The following is a 24,315-nucleotide window of genomic DNA, read 5'->3' as shown; positions in this document are numbered from 1 at the left end:
CTCCCCCTTGCCGAGTCAATCAATTCAACGCCCCGTCTCGACAACAACAATGGCCGCAGCAGCTGTGGTCGACACCCCGTTCGGGCACTCGCTCCCGCCCGAGGGCCCGCACACCGTCACCATGCACGCCCCCGGCTGGACGACGGCCCTCAGGTTCCGCGACGGAGACCTGACCATCATCAACCAGCTCAAGTCCATCTACCCCCGCTTCTTCCCCTTTGGTCCCGCCGCTCAGGTACTAAACATCAACTATGACCCCCTGATCGGCTGAGACAGGCTACTGACAATGCCTAGCTCACTACCGAGATATCAAAAAGAATCGGGTTGAAGGAGGGCCATTCTATAGTCGCTTTCCTCACGCCTGATGTCTGGACCTCGAATCGGGAGCATGCCGTCTCAGAGTAAGCAACCCTCGGTCATTCCATGGTCTTGCACCTGGTCATGTCTCTCAAGCTGCGTGCAATATCTCAATCGTTGTCTGATCTCCCAGTCGCGCAGATGGAGGAAAGATAGGAGGCTCCAGGAAGAGGACATGAAGTACCACGTGGTCGAGATCGCTGGCATCAGGCTCTATGCTGTCGACTTCCACATGTCCAAGATGGTACGCATGCCCCTGGTTCTCGTAAAGCTCAGCCCTGTCGTTATCGCTGTCGCGACCTAGAAGGCACACACCGCCCTTTGGCTTTTCTATTTGCTAAAACCCGTCCATGCTGTAGATGGGTGCAATTTTCATGTGGCAACATGCGGGCTTGATCTTCAGCACACGATTGGCCGAGCATCTGCTCCCCCAAATCGAGAATCTGGTGTACCTGGGGAGTTCCAAGACGAGCTGGGCGTTCCCACCCCGACATACTTGCCGGAAGTGGAAAGCCACGAGCTGCTTCGCAAGCGCATCTCGGGGCTCTTGATGCGCGCTTGTGTGGAGGAACCAAAGCAGCCGGTCAAGCCCAATGACGTCTACCTCTATCAGACGGGCATGGCCGGTATCGTCCGCTTCCATGAAGTTGCCGTCAAAGTGCGGCCCTTCCCGGTCATCGTCTTCGGAGCCGTCTTCCACAGCACCTTCCATTACTTCGAAGAAGAGGCTGTGGGGATGAAGCACTACGGCAACTGCGACGACAATGACTTAAACGAGTTTGAGAAGTACCTCGAGGGAGGCGGTAAATGCAGCTATGTCTTCACCGAGTTCCCTTCCAACCCTGTCTTGGTGAGCGTAGATCTGGTCAGGCTACGGAAAATGGTAAGTAACACCTTTCTTATGTCCCGAAGGCTGCGGAGATACTGTCGATGGTCCAACACTAAACATCCAAGCACGCAGGCTGAGAAACATGGTTTCTACATAGTGGTCGACGAGACCGTGGCTAGCTTTTGCAACGTCGATGTCCTTCCCGTCGCAGATGCCATCATCAGTTCCCTCACCAAGTCCTTTTCGGGGTACGCCGACGTCATGGCCGGCTCCGTGGCCCTGAACCCGAACGCCTCCAGCTACCAAGACCTCGAACCCCTCTTTACCGAGACTTTCCACAACGAGCTGTTCGCGGCCGACGCGAGCCACCTCTTCAAGAACAGCGACGACTACCTCCCCCCGCTCTGTCATCCTCAACCGCAATGCCGCCGCCATGGCCGCCTACCTCCAGACCCAGGCCGAGGATCCCAAGGTGCCCCTGACCAAGGTGCTCTATCCGTCCTACGCCTCGGGCGCCACGAACCTGCAGCCATTTCTCCGCAGGTCGACACCCGAGTTCCCGGAGCCCGGGTACGGCTGTCTGTTCTCGGTCGAGTTCGAGACGGCCGAGCAGACCAAGGAGTTCTACGATAACCTCGCCTTCCACCAGGGCCCCCATCTCGGCGCGCACATGACGCTGGCAATGCCGTACAACGCCATGGTCCTCGGACGTTCGGACCCGGAGTACCACGCCTCCTACGGGCTGAGCCCGAACCAGATCCGCTTCAGCGCCGGGCTCGAAGACGCAGAGTCCCTGGTCGCGGTGTGTCGCAATGCGATAACGGCGCTGCTCGAGACCGGGGTCCAGGTCAAAGAAGGGGGCGATCTGGCTAGCGAGATGATCGCAGGGGCAGCTGGCATGGAGGCCTTGGTGGCTGGCAAGGAATTCAAGACGGGATTGGATCTTATGGGTGGGAGTGGCGTGTAGTAGGCCCTTGAAGTAATTTGAAGTAGTATGTACTGTTCTTGTTAGAGTAAGAGCATGTGGAATCCCAGGGATATAGAGAGGGAAGATACTTGCTGATTTCAATGGAGCATGCGTGCTGAACAGCTTCTGCCCTAGAAGGTGCTTTGCGGCTCTTGGTAACTTGTTCATCTTTACATCAAGACCTTCTTGAACAAGGTAGCCTCACCAGGCTAGGCGAAGATATTTCCCATAGATACGTGTCGAACTTTATGGTTTTGTTGGGATTCACAAATCCGAAGAAGTAAGTATCGATTAATAACACTCTTGCATTGTCTGTTATCCCCTTCAAAAAGCACAATACCGTTATGGCTATGACACTTTTCCAATACAGAAGAAGCCATGTCATATGTATCGAGACTTGTTGTTAATACGATTGCACCTCACAAAGGTATCCTTCACTCCCCTGACTTCGACAATTGGACAATCGCTGCCATAGTTGTATGCAGCACCCAGGCATTCATCCATGTCTCTTCCCCAGGGGAACAACCGATCCAGTGTTAGGCCCTGTCGTGACTGGTGGATATCATAAAATAAAACTTCATAGATGATTGATGTACTTCCGCTTTCCCTCCTCCTCCCAACTTTGTGCCAATCTACACCAGGCCTTTGCAATACACAACCAGGGCTTCTAAACGTCTTTGCTACAACATTTAATGGCTGGCAATTATCGTAAGCACCAAATAGCCTTTGGATACTCCAGACCCTTCTTGTGAAGAGGTTGCTCAGCGCCTAAGTAGCTTGCCAGTGGCCAGCATCGTTGCTGTGCAACTAGTACAATGAGGAGGGGGCATCACGAGGGACGTTTTCGCGCTTTCCTTTCGTGACTCATCCGTAGTTGTGAAGCCGTCCCTCGACGCGTCGCCTCTCTCGTCTAGCTAGGAATGACTCCTTCGCGTAGCGTTTGTAATATCTGTTTCTTATTTGTTGGCCTAGGTAATCAGTCTCTCACTGGTAATGAGTGCACCATACGTGTGCCATTGGGGCAAAGATACACCAGTTTCAAGGAGAGAATCCATTTCCTGTGTTCTGTGAACGGTACGTAAGCTTGTTTTCGTCAGGGTGCTGCCAAGTCCATGGTCAACTCAACTCACCCTGTTTTTTGACGACATCAAAGCCACGGTCACAGTTTTCGTCGCAACTGCCTCTTTTCTGAACAGTCTAGAGACTCGCTGCCAGCTCTTCATAACGCGGTATACAGGTTCACTGGCGCTCATGCCTCAACGGTATGTATCTTCACTGTGATCTTTGTTCATAACGGTATTCAAAACGGTATCCATAACGGTATTCATAACGGTATACCGCCTTGCTTGTCTATTTCTAACACCACAGACATATTCAGGTTCACCTCCCAACGAGATCAACAGTGACCATCACCCGAGTACTGGCAGCAACAGGCTTATCGCGACTTCCTCGTTATCCCGACCGAACATCAATACCGGTATTGCCATCGCACCTTATATTGAATACCGTCGCGTCTTCCCTCAACTAACGGTATAAAGCGGTATACAACCTTGTTCCCATCGGATCCTAATACGATATACCGGCTCAGTCTTGTCTTTTCCTGAATCAGATACAGACACACTGTCACCTGGGCACTGACAGCACTACAACTTTCGACCATTTCCCATCGGATCCTACCTGTCTTCCGTCGCGTTATTTCTCAACACCGTCGCAGCCTCCGTCGCCTGGTGGTCTTATTCCATCCGACCACCTCGCAGTAACGTGCTCACCACGGCTTCCAGCCTCTTCCGTCTGAACACCGACGTCAACTTTCTCATCGCAAGTTACCTCTATTCCGTTGCATATCTCCTCGTATGTTGCTCTTGTCCACTCTGAACGCTAGCAATATTATCTTCGTCGCGACTGCCTCACCCTTTGTTCCTCTTTCGTCTCAACACTGACGCCTTCGTCTTCGTCTTCGTCGCACCTGCCTTTCGTCTCGTTGTCCTTCCGTCTGAAGGCTGGTCGAACCCCGTCACAATCCGTCCCTCTCCTCTTCTCTGGCCTGTCTTTCACTGTTTCTTCGAGATCCAATCGTTCTTGCCAACTGCCTGGAGATTATTGAACATTTCACGGCAGCATCGAATCGACCCGAGGACATCGTCGCCTGGTACCCCAGCTTCTTCGAGCAACTCTCCCAGCTTCGACCATCCTGATATTCGAAGAATTGGACTTTAGGTCGTCGCTGCCAGCATTTGACACCTGAGAGGTGTTGCGAAAACGGTTCTCGTGAGTATCATCCCATGTTAAGTATTCAATTTCTTCTTGTTCTCATCTGAGGAACAGTTGCCTCGCCTCATCGCGGTGCAATATCGTTCCTGCCTCATCTCATCACGGCAGCGTATTGCCGGTTTTGCACCAGACTTGACCCTTATCGTTCCTGCTTGTTGTACTCGGCACGTGCAAATCGTTGCTTCCTTTCAATGACAGACATATGTGTAATCTTGCCACCTTTGCATGGCTGTGATTCCATTAATCCACCAGCAATATTCAAGTTCGTAGTCGGAATTGGACTAATAAGCTTAATACTATACAGACAATTACCCCGGATTCTCCGCGCCCAATACGCCCAATCGGGAAAGACACTGCCCGCTTTTATTCGGTATACAACTTTGTCGTCAACGCCCTATTCGACCAACCAGACGGAGCCTTGCCCAACCTTAATTCCCCAGCCAATAGACTCCCCACTCAAGGACACACCGGGTAATCCATCCATAGATACTTCAACATGTGTATCATTGAGTACGTCGGCTACTCGTGTGGCCACAGCTCTGTGCCGGTCCTCCGCCTGTGTCCGATGACCACCCACGCGCCCAGCAACCCGGTCTGCAAGGACCCGAGCCACCGGCCCACCATGGTCGGCGACATGTGTCCGGCCTGCAGCCGCGTCATGCACTCGAGGTGGGTGGATATCGTCATGTTCGAACACCAGTGGATGCATGAGAGAGGCACCTGTGGCTGTCCGACCAAGTTCCCGTCGCTCTTGCACCCCCGCACCATCGGCGCCGACCCCGGTGAAGACGCCGATCGGTACGCCGGCCAGACGACGCTGCGGGAAATCTCGGGTCAGATCAGTGAGGCCATGAGTAGCAAATTCGATTATGGTGACGGTGATACCTCGGCCACGAGCCATGACGACAACGTAGCCCCTGCCTCTGCCAATACTACTCCTACCAAGAGCTCCTCGCTTACAGCCACTCAAAGCACCTATCACGGCACAGATTCTGCAGTTCGTCGGTATAGCACAAATTCCACCACCACCATCTCTGCTATCGTAGGTCAGCCCCCTGTGAGAGACTCCTCGCACCACGGAAGGGGCAGGGGCAAGGGCAAGAAGAAAGCTCACAAGTCCATCAAGCAGAAGCAGAATCAGAAGGGAAAGGGAAAAGGCAAAGGCAAAGGTAAAGGCTGGAACGGAAAGCAGCAGCAGAGTTATAAGAATAACTCCGAGTTTGACGGATACGCCATGATGGCCACGCATCATGACAAAACGACCTCAATCCTCCCGCCCCTCTCCACCCTAACCAGCGAAGACGAAATCGTCGAGACATTCCACTTGCCATCAATGGAGGCGGAGGCAGAGCCAGCAACGACCAAGGAAGAGTTCAACTTCGGAAGCCTCGGCTCATCACAGAAGCAGGGACGGGGCCAGCAGGTCAACGTGCGCCTCGCGAGCCAGTTCGCGGCCGAGTGGATCCCGGACCACGCCGAGCGGCACCGGACCGGGGCCTGCAGCTGCCATGTGCGCTTCGAGCGGTACCAGCCCTACGACGTGACGGAGGCCGACTACTACTTTGGTCACGATGACCCGCAGGAATCCAGCATCAGCTACCTGGACCAAATGACGTCGGATATGGAGGCCCTCGGATTCGGCGAGCAGCGCGGCCGCGGCCGCGGCAACTCCTCCTACTCCGGTGGCAGTTTCACCGCCATCAGCCCGTCTATTGCCGCCGTTCCAGAAGTCCAGGGGAAAGAAGGGGTTTTCTTCCCCTTTGCGTCTCCCTCGCCCGAAATGACAATGAGCGGCGGCGGCGGCGATACCGGCTACAGCACCATGGCTTTCAACAGCCCTGAATTGGCAACTCTGGACGCAGCAGCACCAGCAGTCTACAACACCGCCGGCTTTGCTACGGCACATCAGTTCGGCCCCGACCTCAGCGACCACGGCGACATGCACACCGGCAACGCTTCTTATACCGCAGCCCAGAACGACTACAACAACCCTTACGCCGACAACTACCCCTTCACCCCAGCCCCGTCCCAGCCCCCCGCCCGCATCGCCCATCTCAACCCCAACCCCCCACTCCGTCCCCCCCTCCTACCCGCCCGAGCAGACCCTCCGCCCCATGGACATCGTCCACTGGCGCGTCATCGAGTCCTCGCCCGACCCGTCCCGCGCCTGGGCCGCGGCGCGGAACCAGCCCGAGGACTTCGGCTTCCGCAGCGTCGACGAGGCCGCCCGCGTCCTGGCCCAGACGCCCCAGCACCTCCCCATCCGGTCGCGCCCCGCCGCCCCCGTCGCCGCGGCCGAGCACCTGCCCAACACCCTCTACTACCAGCACTTCGACGCCGACGACCCCTCGACCTACCCCATCGTCGCTTTTCCCCTCGGCGCCGGCCCCGAGGGCGGCCCCGAGTACTGCCACTCGCCGCGCTGGGATATCTGCGGCCTCGCCCGACCCCGGCTCCGCAGATCCCGCTCCGTCGACGGTCGGTCTTGAGTCCGATCTCACTCACTCCAAAATCCAATCAATCACCCCTGAACTGCTGCCAAAAGTGCCACGATTAGTCATACCATACGGAAAACCAGGAAATCTCAGGTCAGAATTCAAACAACCGCATATTAATTTCAGGGGCTAACGCTGTTGGCAGAAAATTTCGTCAAAAAAGGAACAACTCTGAAGGATCTTTGTACTATATACGGGGCGGAAAGACGCCTCTATGCCAATGCCATGGATTCTCCTATGGCCTATGGTACACATGCGGGTGGTTCGCTCCGCAACTTTCCCCTTCGTCATGACTCGTATTGCGAGTCTCAGCTTTCGCTGTACTTGCCATCTCCCCGCTCTCTACCGATCAACCTCGCCTGTGAGTGGTGTTAGCATAATATTTCCGTCTTGTTTGGGTAAATCGAATACTTACCAAACACCAGATCCATCGTTCCGATCACGGCAACAGCGTCGGCCAAGAGATGGCCTCTTGAGATGTGATCAAAGCCACCCAGATGGGCGAAACCAGGCGCGCGAATGTGGCAGCGGTAAGGACGCTCGCTTCCGTCACTCACGACGTAGACGCCCATCTCACCCTTCGGGGCCTCAATTGCTGAGTAAGTCTCACCCGGCGGCACGGAGTAACCCTTGGTGTAGAGCAAGAAGTGGTGAATGAGAGCCTCCATGTTCTCCTTCATGGCGGCACGAGGTGGCGGCGAGACCTTGTAGTCCTCGACTCGGACGGGACCGGCAGGCATCTTGTTCAGGCACTGATGAATGATTCGCAGGGACTGGCGGAATTCCTCCATACGGCACAGGTATCGGTCGTAGCAGTCACCGTTGACGCCCACGGGGACATCGAACTCGACTTGGTCGTACGCATCGTAAGGCTGGCTCTTTCGGATATCCCAAGGGACACCAGAGCCGCGCAGCATGACACCGGTGAAGGAAAGGTTCAGAGCCTCGGCGGCGGTAACAACACCAACACCCTGCAGACGGTTGATCCAGATACGGTTGTCTGTCAACATCTCCTCGGTCTCGTCGATTCGGTCACCGAATTGGGTAGCCCATTGGTAGATGTCGTCCAGGAGACCCACGGGGATATCCTGGTGGACACCACCGGGTCGGACGTAGGCGGCGTGGAGGCGAGCTCCCGAGACACGCTCGTAGAATTCCTGGAGGGGAGGGTGGTGATCAGCGCGATGCTCTCCTAGTAATTGCATTTCTTGGCACATATTGCATTGCGTCTGCATTTTTCATCATAGTTCTCCTTCACGTCCATAGCAAATGCAACATCGGATTCTCCTTACCATAAGCTTCTCTCGCTCCTCGAAACCCCACAAGAAGGGCGTCAGAGCACCAACATCCATGGCGTGGGAGAGGACGGACATGAGGTGGTTCAGGATGCGGGTGATTTCGCCAAACAGGGTGCGGATGAACTTGGCTCGCTCGGGGATCTCGACGTTGAGCAGCTTCTCGACAGCCAGCGAGAAGCACTGTTCGTTGGTCATCATGGAGACGTAGTCGAGGCGGTCGAAGTAGGGCAGGGCCTGCAGGTAGGTCTTGTACTCGATCAACTTCTCGGTACCGCGGTGCAGCAGGCCGACGTGGGGATCGGCTCTGACGATCTCCTCTCCGCTCAGCTCGAGAATCAGGCGCAAGACACCGTGGGCGGCGGGATGCTGGGGACCGAAGTTGACGGTGTAGTGGCGGATCTTGCGCTCCTCGACGGTGCCCTCGGCGGACTTTTCGTAGGTGCGGCCATCGGGGCCCTCGATGTGCTTGACGCCGTAGGGGTCGGAGAAGTCGTTGCTGACGGGCTGGATGGTGGTGCGGTCGGTGGAGGCCTCGCTGGCGCGGCGGAAGACGGAGTGGGAGAAGGGTCGTACCGAAGAGACGGACATCGACCTGGAGGGCATTGCGAGCTGCAGGCGCCTAGCGCCGCAACTGGCGATCCTGCGAAATGCCGCCATTTGCGATGGTTGAATGGCAATTGGCCTTTGATGTCTGGGGGGAATGCTCGCTCGCTCTCTCTCACGGTGGCGACGATTGGTTGAAGTTCTACCGGCTAACCAGCTGTTGTGCTCGTCATGGAGCTCGGCGAGCGGTTTTTCCGGGATTGGCCAATCAGAGCGCCAGCATTCCAATTCACATCCACCTCCCCGGGCCAGTGGGGCTTGAATACCTCTAAGGACCTTAGGTAATTAGGTACTTGACCTCTGGCGGGCTGGTTGTTCGCTGCTCTTACCCCGGGTGGTCTATGTTCACGACAGGTTGCAACCTATGTTCAGCTCTACTTTCCATCCTTTGCTGTCATCCCGGTCCACTCCATACCTCCTTATAATAGGTAAGGTAGGAGGTATTCACCTCGTCAATCCCGGTAAGACTAAGAAGTGATAATCATGGGCTTTTGGTCAGCTCCTGCCAAGGCTCAGATGACCTTACTGCACAGCGCACAGCACCGCCTGCTTCCTAGTGAACAGAGCCACTCTCGTATCTCATTTCCGAAGGTAGCACCCTGACGATAAAACTGCAGTGCTTCTCAGTTTCCAGCATTACCTAGTATCATACTCAATTTCCCTACCTAAGTACTTTTGAAGATTGCCTACGGGACTAAACACACACGCAAAACCATTTCTGGCGGTTGGTATTATACGTTTGACCAACGTCCATCTTTCTTGAGACTCTACCTACCTACTTGAGCACTCTACATATACACAAAGACAGGATGGGCCTCAGGACCGCTCTCAAGAAGAAACTAGCTCACAGCAGTGAGCGCCGAGACTCGGACACAGCAGTGGATGAGGACACTATAAGCAAAGAAAGCAACGGCACTCCAGAGCGCTCCCCGGAACGATTATCAGCAGCATCATCGTCTGGGTCATTGTCACCACCAGCGGAAGTCCCTGCCATCTCCTTATCAGACGAGAGCTTGGCAGAACCCGTGATAACAGGGAAGCGCAAGCCGTCTGGCACCCCTCGGTCAAGCAACGAAACAACAAAAAGGCCCCGGCAAAACAGCGACGTGACGGGCAAGCGGAAGCCCCAAGACACCGCCGCCTTGGTAGATTCGCGGCCGCGCGCCAACAGCTACCAGCCTCCGACTGGAAAGGGGGAGGTCGAGCCCAGCCCGGCGGATTATCTCTACTTCGGGCCCAAAGAGGAAGGAGCGTCGCTTCCGAATCGTTATGGCTCCGTAGCAGCCGGTGATGCGACGAACAGGAATCGTGCGCGTCATACATCGTCTTCAAGCGGTGGTGGCCATGCTGCACAACCAAGCCGCACTGACGATAGCGGTTTTCTCAATACGGGTGTGGCCGGCGCACGCCAACAGATGGGCTACCAGAATCTGACATATGGCGGGTCGTTACAGTACGACTATTCTGGGACACAGGCACCATACTGATAGGAAGTGTGTGGGGGTACCGTCCAGCAATATGTCGGGGAGAATAGCAACATCTCATATATCCTAATAATAAGTGAGAGGGTCCCCATCAAAGGATCAGTCAATCCAATACAAACAGCGGTTTAGCAGCAAAGATGTGCTTCCTAGTTAATGAGAGCGTTGTGTTGTTTTATTGATTTTTCAGAGGTTTGTCAGGATGCTTCATAGGACGCTCCTTTCCAGCGCACCCTGCTCTACTTCTTTCGCCCTGCATGCTTTCAGCTAAATGCCAACGCTGATATCCAAGTCGTAGCTACGGGAAAACAACCGCTTTTTCTTCCTCTAAATGGTATCTCTACAACAGCCCGCTCATGTGAAACGAAGGAAGAACTTGAATGACAGCGCGGGGGAAAGCCGGGTCTGTCACTGCAATCTCCTGCTTCTCCTCCAGACCTAGGCCCTCCCGCAATGTCTTCTCGAGGTTTGGCCGTGTCTTCTCCTCCAAACTCTGAGGGAATCGCATATAGAGTGTTTTGCTATCAGTTCGGATAGACGGCTTCTTAAGCTGCGCACTGGCATTGGTGGCTAACGAATCGACCAGTTCCTGTAGAGTCCACCTTGGGTCGACCTCCAAGGGCTTCGACAAGGACCCGCACACTGCACAGTCCTCCTTCTTTTCGTACTTGAAGGTGTTTGTGTAGATGGCTTCATCACCGTGGTACGACATGTAATTGTCCTCGAACCCCAGCGCTGGCGCAGCCGAGGTGGCGATCTTGAGTGCCTCGTTGCAGCAGCTCGCTGCAATGATGGCATTGGTTGATGCAATAGCAGGAATGATGTTCTTCACCACGCCTTGTGTTAGTGAGTAAGTGACACCGGGGATCTTGAATTCCTCAGCTCGGGAAAGGGCCTTCTGGTATAGCCACGTGATGTGCTCTGGGTCGTCCTTGTCGAGACTAGGGAATGGCTTTTCTTGTTCCCATGCAATGATGTGGGCCCACTCGATGCAGTGCTCAGGCTGTCGCGGGATTGTCGCAAGGGTGCAGAGAGGAACGGCAGCTCGGGGCGCGTACAGATCCAGCTGGCACTCTATGCAGGGGGTCATGGTAGGGAATACCACACGCGTCTGCCCCTTGAAGCCTTCGGTGCCGCCGTCGATCATGGGTTTCAGTGAGTCCGGGTTGTCTTCGTCTACCATGTTGACCAACGTCGCATTCATCCAGCGTCGTGCTTCGATGCTGTCCAGGCCGCATACGACCATCTGGAACTGCATGTAGAAGTCGTCGTCGAAATCTTGAATCCGGCAGTTGTGCGGTGTAATCTTGACTCCCTGGACCCTTCGCTCGACGAAGGCAGCAGCGACCTCGGCCTTGGACTTTCCGACATCCGACTTTCGAAACAAGAATTGGCGGTTCAGGTTGGAGATATCGATAGTGTCTACCAGCGGGAGAACAGACATTAGTATACCACCTTCAGGCGCGCAAGCGAGAAGGACTTACCCATGTCAATGACATGTATGTTCTTGAAGCCGGACAGGGCCAGGTTCTTGAGGATTTCGCAGCCCAGACCTCCAGCTCCGATCACGAGAATGGTAGATTTGCCCAGGGTATCCAGCATCTCCGGGGTGACATCTTCGTCGTCAGTGGGTGGGTTGAATGGACCCTTGGTCTTCCGAATGTGATTGAGATACTGCCATCGCGCGGTACCATCTTCGGGGCTGGCTGCCATATTGGCGGAGTGGCGGATGAGGAGTTCCGTCGGTTGGTGAGTACAAGGGGCAGATGGTGCTTTGGAGCTTCAAGCAAGCTTCTAAGCGTCGTTACTGCTGCTGGGAGGTAACGTCAGAAGCGAGGGCTATCAACGATAAGGATGTTGGGGGATGGTAAGAGTTGAAGTGGGATGGATGGGTGGGGTAATTAAGCAGCTCCAGGCGGCTCTAGCTGCCTAATCAATTGAGTTACAGGGGGCAGCTCCGTACCTCAGGTACCTAAACGGATCATTAGGTAATATCTGCAGCAGCAGGTCAAGACTCAACAGAGGAATGTTATGTACGGCTTCAAATTACAGCATTGAGAAAGGCGGTTCCCAGAACAAAGTTTCCGAAACCTGGAATCCTGAAGAGCCCAGACCATCTTTTATAGTTTGCTGTCGATATCGGAGCAACTTATGAGCCAGGCTACTGCTGCTGCTGCAAACCATGGTAACTGGTGAGCATGGAGGAACTTCTCACTCCTATCAGCCAGACTTACCGGTCTTCCAACCAAGCTGGTGGTGATCTCCTCAGTCTTGCAAATACCACCAAAGCTCCGGCCGAGCCCCAGCCCGGTTTCCAAGGCTCCACTCCCGAGCAAGCATTGGAGGCTTTGAAAGGCCAGCCTGGATACGATGATCTCCTACAAATCCTCAAATGGCTGCGAGATGGGACAAGAGGCACGCACCCTTTTGATATCCGAAAACCTAACCCACAAAGTGCTCAGATCGTCCACGTCCTGGTGACTGAGATCGTGCCCAATTACTGGACGTTGCTGAAGGAATCTTCTTCAAGCCAGAAGAAGTCTCAGCCTGTCGATTTACTCCTTGCCGGTCTACAGAGCATCGGCGGTCTCAATGCAGCCCTGACTTATATCCGAGCTCTTTTGCTGGAGGCCAGGAAGGACCCCAAGGGCCTCAAACATTCACCGGCAACCCCCAACCTGGTTTCTGCATTGGATCTTGTAGCTTGCATATTGAAGCACAACACCCACATTCAGAGCATATGGCATGCAGTGAGCTCCACCGAAGATAATGCGGGCAAGATCCGAGCCTTGGGCCAGGACTTCGTCTCATCGATCGCCGGGGGAAAGGTTGTCTCGTTGGCTGCTGAAGCCGAGGACGTATTGCATCAAGCAGGCATGCTTGAGGAGCCGAGCTGGGTTGCGAATTCAAAGCTGTACGCCGAGTGGTTGGGGAATAATCTGGTAGATTGGGCTCGATCCAACCCATCGTCAGGCGATCTGAAGATATGTGCAGATCTTACGGGCCGCGGCTTGAAGCTAGGGCACTCCGGTCAGTCTCGTGCTGTTGTAGTAATGGTTCCCTGGGCTGACGGAGACAATAGATTTGATGACCAAAATCCTCTTTACTGGCCTTGTACTGAATGATGAAGGGCAGCCGACGTTTGCGAAGTTGCTCGACCTACTATCTTCTGCCGATCAACGAAAAGTGATGCTCATAATACTCAAGCTGTTGTCGAGCGAGTACCTCTCTTCTGACGAGACAGATGAAGCGATAGAGGACTATCCGGCCGTATGGGCCGCTGCGTCTGCTCTTCAGGCTGTTGTTGGAACCAGCAGTGTACGGAAAGCGCAGCTCATTACATGGCTGACAGGTGCTACCGGGGCTGGTCTCGGCGAAACCTGCGGGATCAGGCGAGCAGCACTGGCTGCTCTCGCCGATGACAAGGAGGCCATGTTCTCGGTTCTTGAAAGCAGCCTCGGGCTCCTTGGCGATCAGCTCTACATCAAGCACTCGCCAATGTTGCAACAAGAAGGTCAGTTCGTACTCCTCCATGTTGCCGGGCCCATACTTACACCTTGGACACAGCACATGCCCAAGTTCTTCTGCTTAGTGCAGGCTACGTGCACCGAAAATCGCCCATCAAGCTAAATGTCTTACTTCGCTCAAGCAATTTCCTGAACACTATCTCGAATAGGATAGGCGCCTCACAAGAGAGGGCGAAGTTCTTGGGCATGGTTGTTGGAGAAGCACTCTCTGGGCTTATACACAATGAGGATAAGAGACTCAACTTTCATATGGATATGACCGACTCGGGAGAAGGGAAGTGGTATAAGTCACTCGTCAGTGTTGCAGACAAGGTTGGCCCAATCAGCCCCTTAAAATCGCAAGAAATACCGAAGGAGAAGCAAGCAGCTCCAAAACCAGTAAAAGAGACACCTAGACCAGCACCGAAACCCGCTAGGTCTATGCCACAGTCGGGCTTCATCATCGAGGAAATCGAAGATGAAGACGAGACAGCTGAGGAGGAAGATGATGATCTAGTGGCATATGCCAAACCTGATTCAGACGAAGAGGACGAGGATGACGATCCTACCCTGATCAACCGCAACAAACCTAAGGCGCCAGTGTATATCAGGGATCTCATCACATATCTACGGGACACCGAGAATTATGACCGGCAAAAACTTGCTCTCACCACGGCACCAGTGCTCATCCGGCGTAAAGCCAACAATGGCACGGAAGTCAGCGCCCATGCGGAAGAACTAGCAACCCTCCTCGTTGGCCTCGAAGACAAATACGAGCTGGACAACTTCCACGGTCTTCGAACCCAGGGCATGATAGCCATCCTTGTTGCACAACCACAAAAGATGGCGCGTTGGTTCGCCAAGACCTTCTTCGACGGTGACTATTCGCTCTCCCAGCGAGCTTCGGTGCTCATTGTCCTGGGCATCAGTGGTCGAGAAATCGCCGGTTTCGAGACGTCTGATTACTCTGATGTAGCCTCCTTCCCGTCCAAGAAACTCCCTGCTAAAGTCGAGAAGCATTACGAGCCATCCGCTCCAGGAAACCGGTACATATCCGGCTCAACGAGCCTCAAAGCTCTGCCCCCTAACGCCCTAGACAGCATCTCGCAGAGCTTCTCGCAAGCCTTCCTTGCTCCCCTGGCCGCTGAAGCCGCCGATGCCGCGACAGGACCTGACGTCTTGAAACTATCCTCCTTCACATCCCGCCTCCAGCAGCAACAGTCACCCTCCTCAGCCGGGCCCGACTCTACCTCACGCACCAAGCCCCGCGGCGTCCGCGCCATTCCCAACACCACCGCGAACCTCCTCGCGACCTCGTTCTTCTTCCCGCTGACCTCGCGCTTCCAAGCCGCGCTGCACTCCGCCTCGGCGACGAAGCGCGGCATCCTCTTCGAGCCCTCGCTCCTGACCCTGTACCTCAAGACCCTGGCCCTGCTCCTGCACGCCGCGGGCCCCAGCACCCTCGCGCTGCCGCAGATGACGGCCGAGTTCTGGGACCTGCTGCTGGGCGTCCGCGCCCACTGCGTCGGCGAGGTCGGCGTCTCGGGCGCCGTGCTCTTCGGCCTCATGGCCCTGCTCGACGTCAACGAGAACGACTCGCGCGGGCTCTGCCAGCGCCACGGCCACGAGGTCGTCGAGAGCGTCGAGTGGGTCAGCGGCGTCTTCGACCGCACCTGCGGCGGCGACCAGGGCGGCAACGGCGAGGAGAACCAGGTCAAGATGATGGCGGCCGGCGTGCTGATCCGGTTGCGCGAGATGGTTGAGAAGTACCGCGCGTTGTTAATGGGCGATATGATTGGATTTGCGTAAGGTGTGGGTGGTAGGTGGTATGTAATTTACAGACCGAATTCGTCACTCATGGTGGAAATAGTTACATCTAACATAGCGGTGGTATCTTGCTAGAAACTGGCAAATCACGACGAAAACTGGGCACCAGTGCACTGTTACCATAACGTTTCGTAAAAGAAAGAGAGATCCGTGATCGATTGCTGTTCGTCTCATTATTCATTGGAACGCATTCCCTACGTTCTAAGCGACAGGTCCTGTCAAGCCATATTATGCATTGGCAACTTCCATGTTCCAATTCTGCATTATTTCCTTCTCCTTCTCCTCCTCCTCCTCCTCCTCATTCCAGGGTATTGCTCTCTTGTTCCAAAATGCCATTTCCACCAGACAACCGCTGTCCAGAGCGTCTTGGTTCCATCCCCCGACCTGGTTCCCGATCAGGGTCAGGTGCTCGCTCAGGCTGCCGATCAGCCGCCTCATTTCATCCGTGACGTCGCCCGCCGCCGCCCGGGCCTCCATGACGCTCGCGGACGGTGGGGCGACGTACGACGGCATCTGGAGGTCCATAAAGGCCGAGGGCGGGCCCCCGCCACCATTGCTTTGGCGGACGCTCATGTTGTCATCGCGGCCGATGGTGCTCCCCTGCATCATGTACTCGGACTCACTGTCGTTGACGTACGTCTGGCTGCCGTCCGAGGGCATATGGCCGTTGTGCTGCAGGCGGACCGTCTGGTCGCCGGTGCTGATTGAGGCCAGGTCGGGCACGTCGGACGCAAGCTTGGCCGCGACCGTGGCATACTCCGAGTCGTCTGAGACGTAGATGGAAGGCTCCCGGGTGCCCATCGACATAGGCGCATAGACCGAAGTGTGCCGTTCCAATTCGAAAGGGTTGGCCAAGCCACCCATATCCGATCCAGCCATAGAGGGGGCATCGGAGTTGGCGGTCGAGGGGCGGGTTAGTTCGGGCATGCCATTGTCAACCAATCCTTCGTCCAGGTCGATGAGACTAGATACGGACATCCGGTCGTTGGCGGAGCGGGGGACCTGCAACTCGTATCCTTGGGAGGGAAGACCAGCCGGCTCGGTCGATTGATGCAGTAGCGGTGGGCGTGTGACCATCTCATCGTCAAAATCATCGTTGAAGGAGAAATGAGACACCTCGGGGTTGGCAGAAGCAGGAGGAATACTTGTGGGCCACTGCCAGGCTTGCGTATGTCTTGCAGTGTTGGTCTGTTCCGGATCGCTAAGCGGAGCTCGGTCGTACTGGGAATCTTCGTTACTGGCTCCCGAGAACGACCAACTGTGATCCATAGATTGCCGAGGTCCGTTACGCGGTACTGGACCAGCCTTAATGGTGTCCATGTCCATGAAACTGGAGAGGTCAGCTCCCCCTAGAGAGGCATCCAGGTCGATTAATGATTCCCGCAACGTAGCATGCAGGGAATCATCTCGAAGAGGCAGATCGGATACTGGAACTGGGGGAAGGGGAGGCGGCGGCGGCGGCATTGGACCATGGCCGTAGTATGCTTGAGAGTTCTCAACATAGTTTGAAATCGTGTTTGGGTCAAAGACTTTCTCCAAGGGTGCTTTCATAGCCGCCAACGCTTGAGGAGGGGGTCTGCGGCGGCCGCCTTTAGCCTTGCCAGGTGTCATGCCCTCGTCCGGATAGATGGGAAAGTCAATCTGAGAACCATACACGTCCCTGACCGCCTCGAAATCTGTCAGGCCGTCGGAGTTGTCGTGAATATGTTCGTCGAAAGCCAGCGTAGTGCTGAAATTCCACTCATCTGGGGCCATGGACGTGGAGGCAAGATCCGAAGGTCCCTGAGCGCCGATGTTGGGGTTGAACAACGACTTGCGGCTACCACCCCGTTCCTCCCAGAGCTTGTAGGCCTTCACCAACGCGGCAAGAGACGAAGTAGGGTATCTCGAGCCGGTGTCCCGTATGTAGGGGTGGTCCTGTACCTGCTGAACCGTGGGGCGTTGCGCCGGTGACTCCTCAAGACAGAACGCCACCAGACTCTTCAGCTCCGGCGAGTACTGGTCTCCTTCGAGTCGAGGGATGTGTTCTCGCAAGAAGCCACCAAATTGGGTCAAGCCCACGTTCGCCCCGACGTTGGGGGTAAGCCAGAAGCAATTTCGAATACCATGGAACCAAAAGCCCAGATGTCGACCTCGGTTCCATACTGCGCATTCGGGTCGAAGAGTTCGGGCGCCATCCAGTGTGGCGTTCCAATAAATGTCGAGCGCTTGTCAAATTTCGTCTCCATCATGCCGGCGACTCCAAAGTCGCAAAGCTGGACGCCACCATCCTCCATGACCAGCACGTTTGCGCATTTGATGTCTCTGTGGATGATTCCTTGACGATGAACCCAGAAAATAGCAACAGCAACCTCTCGCAAGATCGGAATGATCCATTTCTCCTGCAGCCCTCCCGGGGCGGTCGGCTTCATCAGGGTAGCAACACTTCCGCCTGCGCAATATTCGGTGACCATCCACATCGCATGGCCCACTGGCAATGCCTCCAGGACACAGTTGATATTCTGAGCACCACCTTCGCTCAGAACCTGCAGGGCATTCACCTCCTTGAGAAATTCACTGTATGTGTCAGCAAGTTTGGGGTTCACCGTGTCGCTCTCGTCGACGTTGATGATCTTGACGGCCACCAGTTTGCCGTCATTCTTGTTGGCAGCTTTGTAGACGCGACCAAAGCTGCCTTTGCCGATCAACTCCATTAAGTCGTAGGAGGGGACTGGCTTTCCTTCTTTCGCACAGTCTTCCTCCACCATCTCTTGCATCTTTCGAGCATCGTCAGTCGCTTTTTGCCTTGCCGCCGTCGGCTCGAAGCGGACGCTGAGGTGGGACATTTTCTGTGGGACGTGTTAGTACGATGACCATGCTACGGCATGGAGGATAGGCCCAGTGATGCTCCCACTCATCGCATGGCCACTAGACCCTAGCAAACGCTCTAGTTGCAGTGGCAACGCATGAGAGGATGATGGAGAGCGCAGGTAAGTGCAGATCAGGTATAGCGGAGAAACGCAATACTAATAATAGAAAACCGCAGAGCACAGAAACAGGCACAAAGAGGAATAACCATATATCAGGAGTGCTACGAACGGAAGATGGACTTACGGCTCCGGATCCTTGTACCACTTCGCGATTTTGTTGCACTCGTCCGTGTGACTTGCGATTGCTGTGAGGTTCGTTGGTAAGTAAGGGTCTCTTCCCTGGGTCAAGTGGCCATAAACAGCTTGGTTAACTGCTCTAGCCTTCTCCCTTTCGGTTGCGTGAGCTGGGAGATATGGGACGTTCGGTACTGGAGGGATCTCCATTGGGGCTAGGGTGCCCTCGCTGGAGGAAAGAGTGTACGAAAAGACGAAAGGGGCGAGTTGAGGGTTCAGAGCCAACGTGCCGTCCCAACTCGGAAACGGGCAGATTGGACGGCTCAGAAGTTGGATCAGGGTTGCAATGCGTGAGATGAGCCGTTCATCTCATGAGTAGGCTCTTGGGTGTTGAGAAAACAAGTTGGAGGGCCGGGATGGACACAAGATGGAAGACCGGGATGATTGTGCGCATCGCATCGTGCGTATCAACAATCAGGCGAGGGGAGGTACGCAGAAAATGAGGGAATCACCCGAATCAAGCTGTGCAAGATGCAAAGCTGGGGGTATTGGGTACAGAGGTGTGGAAAGGGTGCGATGCAGTGAGTGCGTCGTGAATCGTGGTCAGGGCTGTTGTTGTTTTGACACTTGACCAGGATCGAGGGGTATAAGAGGATGGATGGCACAATGAAATGACAGCTAAAGCCAGCCATACTCACTCACCGAGCTTTGCCAACAGGATCGCCGACCAGGCGATTGATTCAATCCCTCACGACCTGGGTTATTATATACGACGGCTGGGGCCTTGGATCGCCGAAGGGCCTCAACAGAGCTCGGCGACGGCGCTTGTACTTGGGCCCGAGACGGAGGCTGCAGACCAGATCAATAAGGAGTTAGAAGTAGAGAGAGAGAGATATGAATGAAACTGGGACAGTCCAGCTAAGTATATGAGAATGCCGAATGGGCGAAAGGGGTATCACGAAATCAGAGAAGGCGAATTGGAAATGGCATGCTGGCTCTGCAGCTGGTGGTGTGGTGGCGACGAGGACCGAGATATATCGAGAGTTGTTGTTCTGGAGTCCATTCCAGTCCCGGCTCCAGTCTCGAACGAGGTTCGGGTCGGGTCTGTCTAGTCTGTCTAGTCTGTCCTTGGCTCCTTTGGCTCTTGGACGTTGAAACATGTCAGGATGTGGCTCGTGGATGTTTCATGACGCTAAATATAACGCTAGCGTCGGCGCTAGTCCCTTGGTGGCCTCGCTAACGTCCGCTTGCAACGTCTATCTCGACCTTCCGCCAATGACTAAGCATCCGTTCTATCAGTCTGCCTAGGTACCGACAAAGAGAACGTATACTCAATTGCCGTGCAAGAAGAGTTTGTTGCCTTTGAGCCCTTCGAGATGCGATGCGATGTGATGTGATGTGATCGTGATTATGTGCTAAAGTGCTGTGCTATGATATGCTACCTGTTACATGAGACTGCTCCGGCCCCCAATTTCCATACTACCCTGCCCGTCGCGCATCTCGCCGCTGCGACCAACTACAAATTCGTGGTAGATGCGCTCGAGCCTGTTACGCTCCTGACTGCTAATGCTGGCCCGTGTGCCCTCGAGCGCCTTTACAATATGTTTCCAGCTTATCACTACTTCGCCGCCGCCGGCCGCTGGCCCTTTTTCATCACGCTGCTGCCCAGTCCCGTTGGCCATGCTGCCACCGCCCTTTGCACTTGCTTTGCTTGTCTCCGCGATTGCTTGATTTCCTGCAGCTTCGCAGCAATTGCCGCATTTTCAGCTAGCTCCGACGACCTGTTGTAGCCTTGCCCAGAGCGCGCCTTTTCCTCGGCTAGAGCCTGCTCTTCTCCATATCGGAACTGGATAAAGTTTTTGCTCGCACACCTGCATCATTGGTTTTGGTCGCTGCAGACTGTCGGGATTTCCCTGATGGCTGGGCTTCCATATCACCAAGCACATCATGAATCGCCTCCAACTGTGCGTTGCTGACCAACGCCTGCAAGTCAGCGCCACTGAACCCCTCTGTGCGACGGCCCAGCTCTTGAAGCGCTTCCCCGGACTGCAAAATCTCGTCGGATAGTTTGACCTTGGACCCAAGGGCACGCAGAATGTCGATACGATCTTCAAGGTCGGGGAAGTCGCAGATAAGGCTCTTGTCCAACCGTCCAGGTCGGAGAAGCGCTGGGTCGATCAGATCCGGTCTCGATGTTGCAGCAAGTACATAGACGCCGCTCAGCCCTTCGGCTCCGTCCATCTGAGTGAGCAATTGGTTTACCACGCGATCAGTAACGCCAGTAGAATCATGTCCTCGCTTGGGGGCAATCGAGTCGAACTCGTCGAAAAATAGCACACAAGGTTTTGCAGCGCTGGCCCGCTCAAACAAGTCACGAACGCTCTTTTCAGATGCGCCGATATACTTGTTCAAGATCTCAGGGCCCTTGACGCTGATGAAGTTTAGGCCGCATTCTCCGGCCACGGCGGACGCGAGAAGCGTTTTTCCGCAACCGGGAAACCCGTACAGCAAAAGACCCGATCGCAGACGGAGTGGGCACTGTGCAAAGATCGGGGCGTATTTCGTAGGGTATTGCAACGTCTCTAACAGAACCCGGCGCGTCTCTCTCAACCCGCCAATCGAGGCAAAAGTTGTAGTTGATGTCTGCAAAGTGACGTTACGAAGAGAGGCCGGAGTAAAGCCTTTGAGTGCATTGTCGAAGTCGACACGACCGAGCTGTATGATATCGAGCGATTTGCTTCCGGCCTCTTCGCTCACCGACCGGATTAGAGCTTCGTTGCGGGCTCGTGACACTAAAAGAAGCAAGTCCCCAGGCATGTAACCATCGGTCTCTCCTGCCACGTCTAGAAAATCGAGTTCGGAGTCCAGGAGGAACCCGTCGCTTGTAGTTTGGGCTGTCGGAAAGCCCCTATTTGGTTGGCTGGCCCCATCCATCCAGTCACTAGCCTCTTCGTCGACGGCATTTCCATCGGCGGTCGTTGGCCGACTGTGGTCTGCATTCTGGCCGTTCGCTGTACCGGGAGATACAGTCTGCTGGTGTACTATCGTCTCCATGATCCTTCTCCTGGCGTCCTTGTCAGGCGCTTTGAGGTCCACGATTTCGCGGACTACGTGCCCACCAACTATGACCTTGTTGAGCGAGTCTTTTCCTTGCGCTGTGGCTAGCAACACAACACCACTTCCCCGCGTGCAGTATTGTTGCACCATAGAGCAAATCGTTTCACTAATTTGCCGGCTCCGGCCATTATCGTTGCCAACCTGTAGCTCGGTTTCTGCAGGGCAAAGCTTGTCTAAGTCGTCAAGAATGACCAAGGCTTTGCCACCGAGCCTTGCGCCCCAACTCGCCGTCATGAACACCCGGTTCAGCTTCTCCTTGATTGAGATTACCCTGCTCTCATCGGTGACCAACGTACGACAGGAAAAGTATGTAGTGTGAAACAGGTAGTCGTGACGGAAAGTTTTTGCCAAAGACTGCGCAACTGCGGTCTTGCCAGCCCCCAATGCTCCGCTCAATAGCACTGAAGACATATGAGATACGTGGGCTTTGAGATCAGCTAGAACGGCATCGATGCCCACCAGCACAGAACCAGGAGCAGGTGTACCAAAATCGTGTTCCCCGTTCTCCAGGAAAGTTGGGAGGGGAACCGGCGCTTGTATATCAAGAGGAAGTGCTTTTTCCCGGCCCAGGTGCCAGCTCATGGATTCCTTCCCCGTAGTGGCCGATGGGAGTGGATCGAATCTGACAATCCCGCCTTCCCATCCGCTGGGGAATTCAACACCTTCATGGGTGCCTAGCACCATGCCGTCCGTCAAAGGCCCTTGCAGAATGCCATCACTTCCGCCATACATATGGGTAATCCTCTTGGCAGCTTCCTCCTTCTCTGCTTTCGATTCCCCGCCAAATCGGAACCCCTCAAGTACTTTAGAGCTGGGTCCAAGAAACGGGTATATTTTCAGCTGCTGTACGGTATTCTTTGCGACTGGCTGGGGGGATACTTCTATTTTGACCACCCCACCAACAAGCCCAGCACAGCCGAGACTTGCGCAGAGGGAAGCTGACAATGCAGTAGTCTGGCTGTCTGGAGGGTCGTCCCACGGCCGCAAGGTAGCAACCACTCGTGATGAAGCTTTTGTTGCCTCGGCATTTTCTGCCGCCTCTTTCTGTTGCTTCTTGGGATCGATAGGGGGCAGCAACCCAGCTGGCCTGATGAGGTTGACAAGAACGTAGTTGACTCCGCGGAAGTCTTTCGTTTGGAGGAGATCTCTATCAACCCACACGCTCAAATCTTGCGGCGCGGCGTCCTCGTCGAACCATTCGTGGCAGAGGCTGCGGTCGATGCCACGCAGAAATAACGTTGGCCTCTTCTCTTCACGCGCGCTACGTCTTCGAACCGTGCTTGCTGAGCTTTTGGCACTTCTTCTCGAGGTGCCGCTGACACTTCTGCTCTCGCGGCTACTCTTGGAGGGCTTTGATCGAGTCTTTGGCGCAACAATGACCTCGGCGTCAGGGGCGATCTTGACAAAGGGGACGTCGGCAGCCGGCGCGGGTTCCAGCGACAAGATTTTGATGTTGGCAGTAGACGTTGGCGACAGGTGCAGCGTCAAGGGATGAGGGATGGCGGTCTGGCCCTGACCAGGCGTATAAGTCGGGTTCGGCAACGCTCGAATTTGGGACAGTAGGTTTAGCTCGAGGAAGTTGGCGTGCAATTCGATAATCTCCCAGTCTTCGGGTGTGAGAGGTTCAATATTGACGGTATGTGCTAAAGGTGGATCCGCGTGGATGATGGCCATGACCTTTTGTCCGTCTGTGATGCCTAGAGTCAAGGCAAGGGTAGCATCGATTTCGACGGCAGCCACCTCTTGGTCGCGACCGCTACCCCGCGAACTAGAGATGCCATCGCGAGAGACCAGAGGCGCAAACCTGCGCTTGCTGGGCATTCCAGTCCATCCTACAAATATGGACTGCTGGCCCGTTGCGCCGTTGGTTGCTTGGCTGGATGCATTGGAAGGCCGGTAGCTCAGCTCGACGACGACGTTCTGGGCGGGCGTGTTTACATTCACAAGTAAGGATACGAGCGATGAAGGGAGGTTGACCAAGCAATTCTTTAGATGGACGAGAGAGATTTCGGCTGCAGTCGACTGCGCGTTCTTGCGCTGTGAAGGAGCCATGTCTGGCAAGAAGTATAGACCAGTCCACGAAGCATCCGAGGCGTCGCTTTATGGGTTGGCAGCCGGAAGCAGGTTCATACCTTCTTCATGTTCGGTCGGGATTCCAGTCGGCGCAGCAGCTCAGCTCGCGCCCCTGCAGGCCCCCGGGAGTCTTCAGATGCAGATGCCGGGGGCCGAGGCAACTAGCCAGCAGTTGCTAGGGCAGCTTCAGTGGCCCCCAACCGCCCCCAGCAGTACCCAACCGCTCGGTGTAGGTAGTGCTTGAGTGGGTTGGTGGGCAGATGCAGCACCGCCACCAATTAAAATCCGTGTGGCTAGGGACCGCAGGCCGGTTCCTGGCGCGGGTCCGCAGCGCGTCTAACACGCGTTCTCCATGTCCAATTGATTTTGTCGCGAGCCCCCTGCCCGACTGTCACCGTCTTTGAAGCC

At 55.2% G+C, this 24,315-nt stretch overlaps 8 protein-coding genes across 8 annotated transcripts; 4 read left to right on the top strand and 4 right to left on the bottom strand.

The window, feature by feature from the left end:
- Positions 1-49: 49 nt before the first annotated feature.
- Positions 50-2,153, top strand: PG997_003934 (uncharacterized protein; the record flags this gene model as incomplete). Its single annotated transcript, XM_066808249.1, has 6 exons — positions 50-235; positions 295-401; positions 499-601; positions 818-1,240; positions 1,319-1,533; positions 1,565-2,153. The coding sequence occupies 6 exons, from the start codon at positions 50-52 to the stop codon at positions 2,151-2,153; spliced, it is 1,623 nt and encodes a 540-aa protein (XP_066671867.1).
- Positions 2,154-4,920: 2,767 nt separating this feature from the next.
- Positions 4,921-6,913, top strand: PG997_003933 (uncharacterized protein; the record flags this gene model as incomplete). Its single annotated transcript, XM_066808248.1, has 2 exons — positions 4,921-6,332; positions 6,457-6,913. The coding sequence occupies 2 exons, from the start codon at positions 4,921-4,923 to the stop codon at positions 6,911-6,913; spliced, it is 1,869 nt and encodes a 622-aa protein (XP_066671866.1).
- Positions 6,914-7,261: 348 nt separating this feature from the next.
- On the bottom strand, positions 7,262-8,820 carry PG997_003932 (NADH-ubiquinone oxidoreductase subunit- mitochondrial precursor; the record flags this gene model as incomplete). The annotated part of the gene is made up of 3 exons (XM_066808247.1): positions 7,262-7,278; positions 7,335-8,076; positions 8,212-8,820. The coding sequence occupies 3 exons, from the start codon at positions 8,818-8,820 to the stop codon at positions 7,262-7,264; spliced, it is 1,368 nt and encodes a 455-aa protein (XP_066671865.1).
- Positions 8,821-9,629: 809 nt separating this feature from the next.
- On the top strand, positions 9,630-10,307 carry PG997_003931 (uncharacterized protein; the record flags this gene model as incomplete). The annotated part of the gene is made up of 1 exon (XM_066808246.1): positions 9,630-10,307. The coding sequence occupies one exon, from the start codon at positions 9,630-9,632 to the stop codon at positions 10,305-10,307; it is 678 nt and encodes a 225-aa protein (XP_066671864.1).
- A 334-nt stretch (positions 10,308-10,641) lies between these two features.
- On the bottom strand, positions 10,642-12,014 carry PG997_003930 (uncharacterized protein; the record flags this gene model as incomplete). Its single annotated transcript, XM_066808245.1, has 2 exons — positions 10,642-11,723; positions 11,786-12,014. The coding sequence occupies 2 exons, from the start codon at positions 12,012-12,014 to the stop codon at positions 10,642-10,644; spliced, it is 1,311 nt and encodes a 436-aa protein (XP_066671863.1).
- Positions 12,015-12,499: 485 nt separating this feature from the next.
- PG997_003929 (uncharacterized protein) lies at positions 12,500-15,616 on the top strand (the record flags this gene model as incomplete). Its single annotated transcript, XM_066808244.1, has 3 exons — positions 12,500-13,331; positions 13,384-13,815; positions 13,869-15,616. The coding sequence occupies 3 exons, from the start codon at positions 12,500-12,502 to the stop codon at positions 15,614-15,616; spliced, it is 3,012 nt and encodes a 1,003-aa protein (XP_066671862.1).
- Positions 15,617-15,862: 246 nt separating this feature from the next.
- PG997_003928 (uncharacterized protein) lies at positions 15,863-18,459 on the bottom strand (the record flags this gene model as incomplete). Its single annotated transcript, XM_066808243.1, has 2 exons — positions 15,863-17,661; positions 17,748-18,459. The coding sequence occupies 2 exons, from the start codon at positions 18,457-18,459 to the stop codon at positions 15,863-15,865; spliced, it is 2,511 nt and encodes an 836-aa protein (XP_066671861.1).
- A 1,703-nt stretch (positions 18,460-20,162) lies between these two features.
- PG997_003927 (uncharacterized protein) lies at positions 20,163-23,886 on the bottom strand (the record flags this gene model as incomplete). The annotated part of the gene is made up of 2 exons (XM_066808242.1): positions 20,163-20,452; positions 20,589-23,886. 2 exons carry the CDS (start codon positions 23,884-23,886, stop codon positions 20,163-20,165), a joined length of 3,588 nt encoding a protein of 1,195 aa, XP_066671860.1.
- Between the last annotated feature and the right edge of the window lie 429 nt (positions 23,887-24,315).

This window comes from Apiospora hydei, assembly GCF_038363865.1.
Source record: "Apiospora hydei strain CBS 114990 chromosome Unknown utg000004l_segment0_segment0, whole genome shotgun sequence".
Taxonomy (NCBI): Eukaryota; Fungi; Ascomycota; class Sordariomycetes; order Amphisphaeriales; family Apiosporaceae; genus Apiospora; species Apiospora hydei.
The sequence above is the reverse complement of the archived record's forward strand: the minus strand, read 5'-3'. Positions and strand labels throughout refer to the sequence as shown.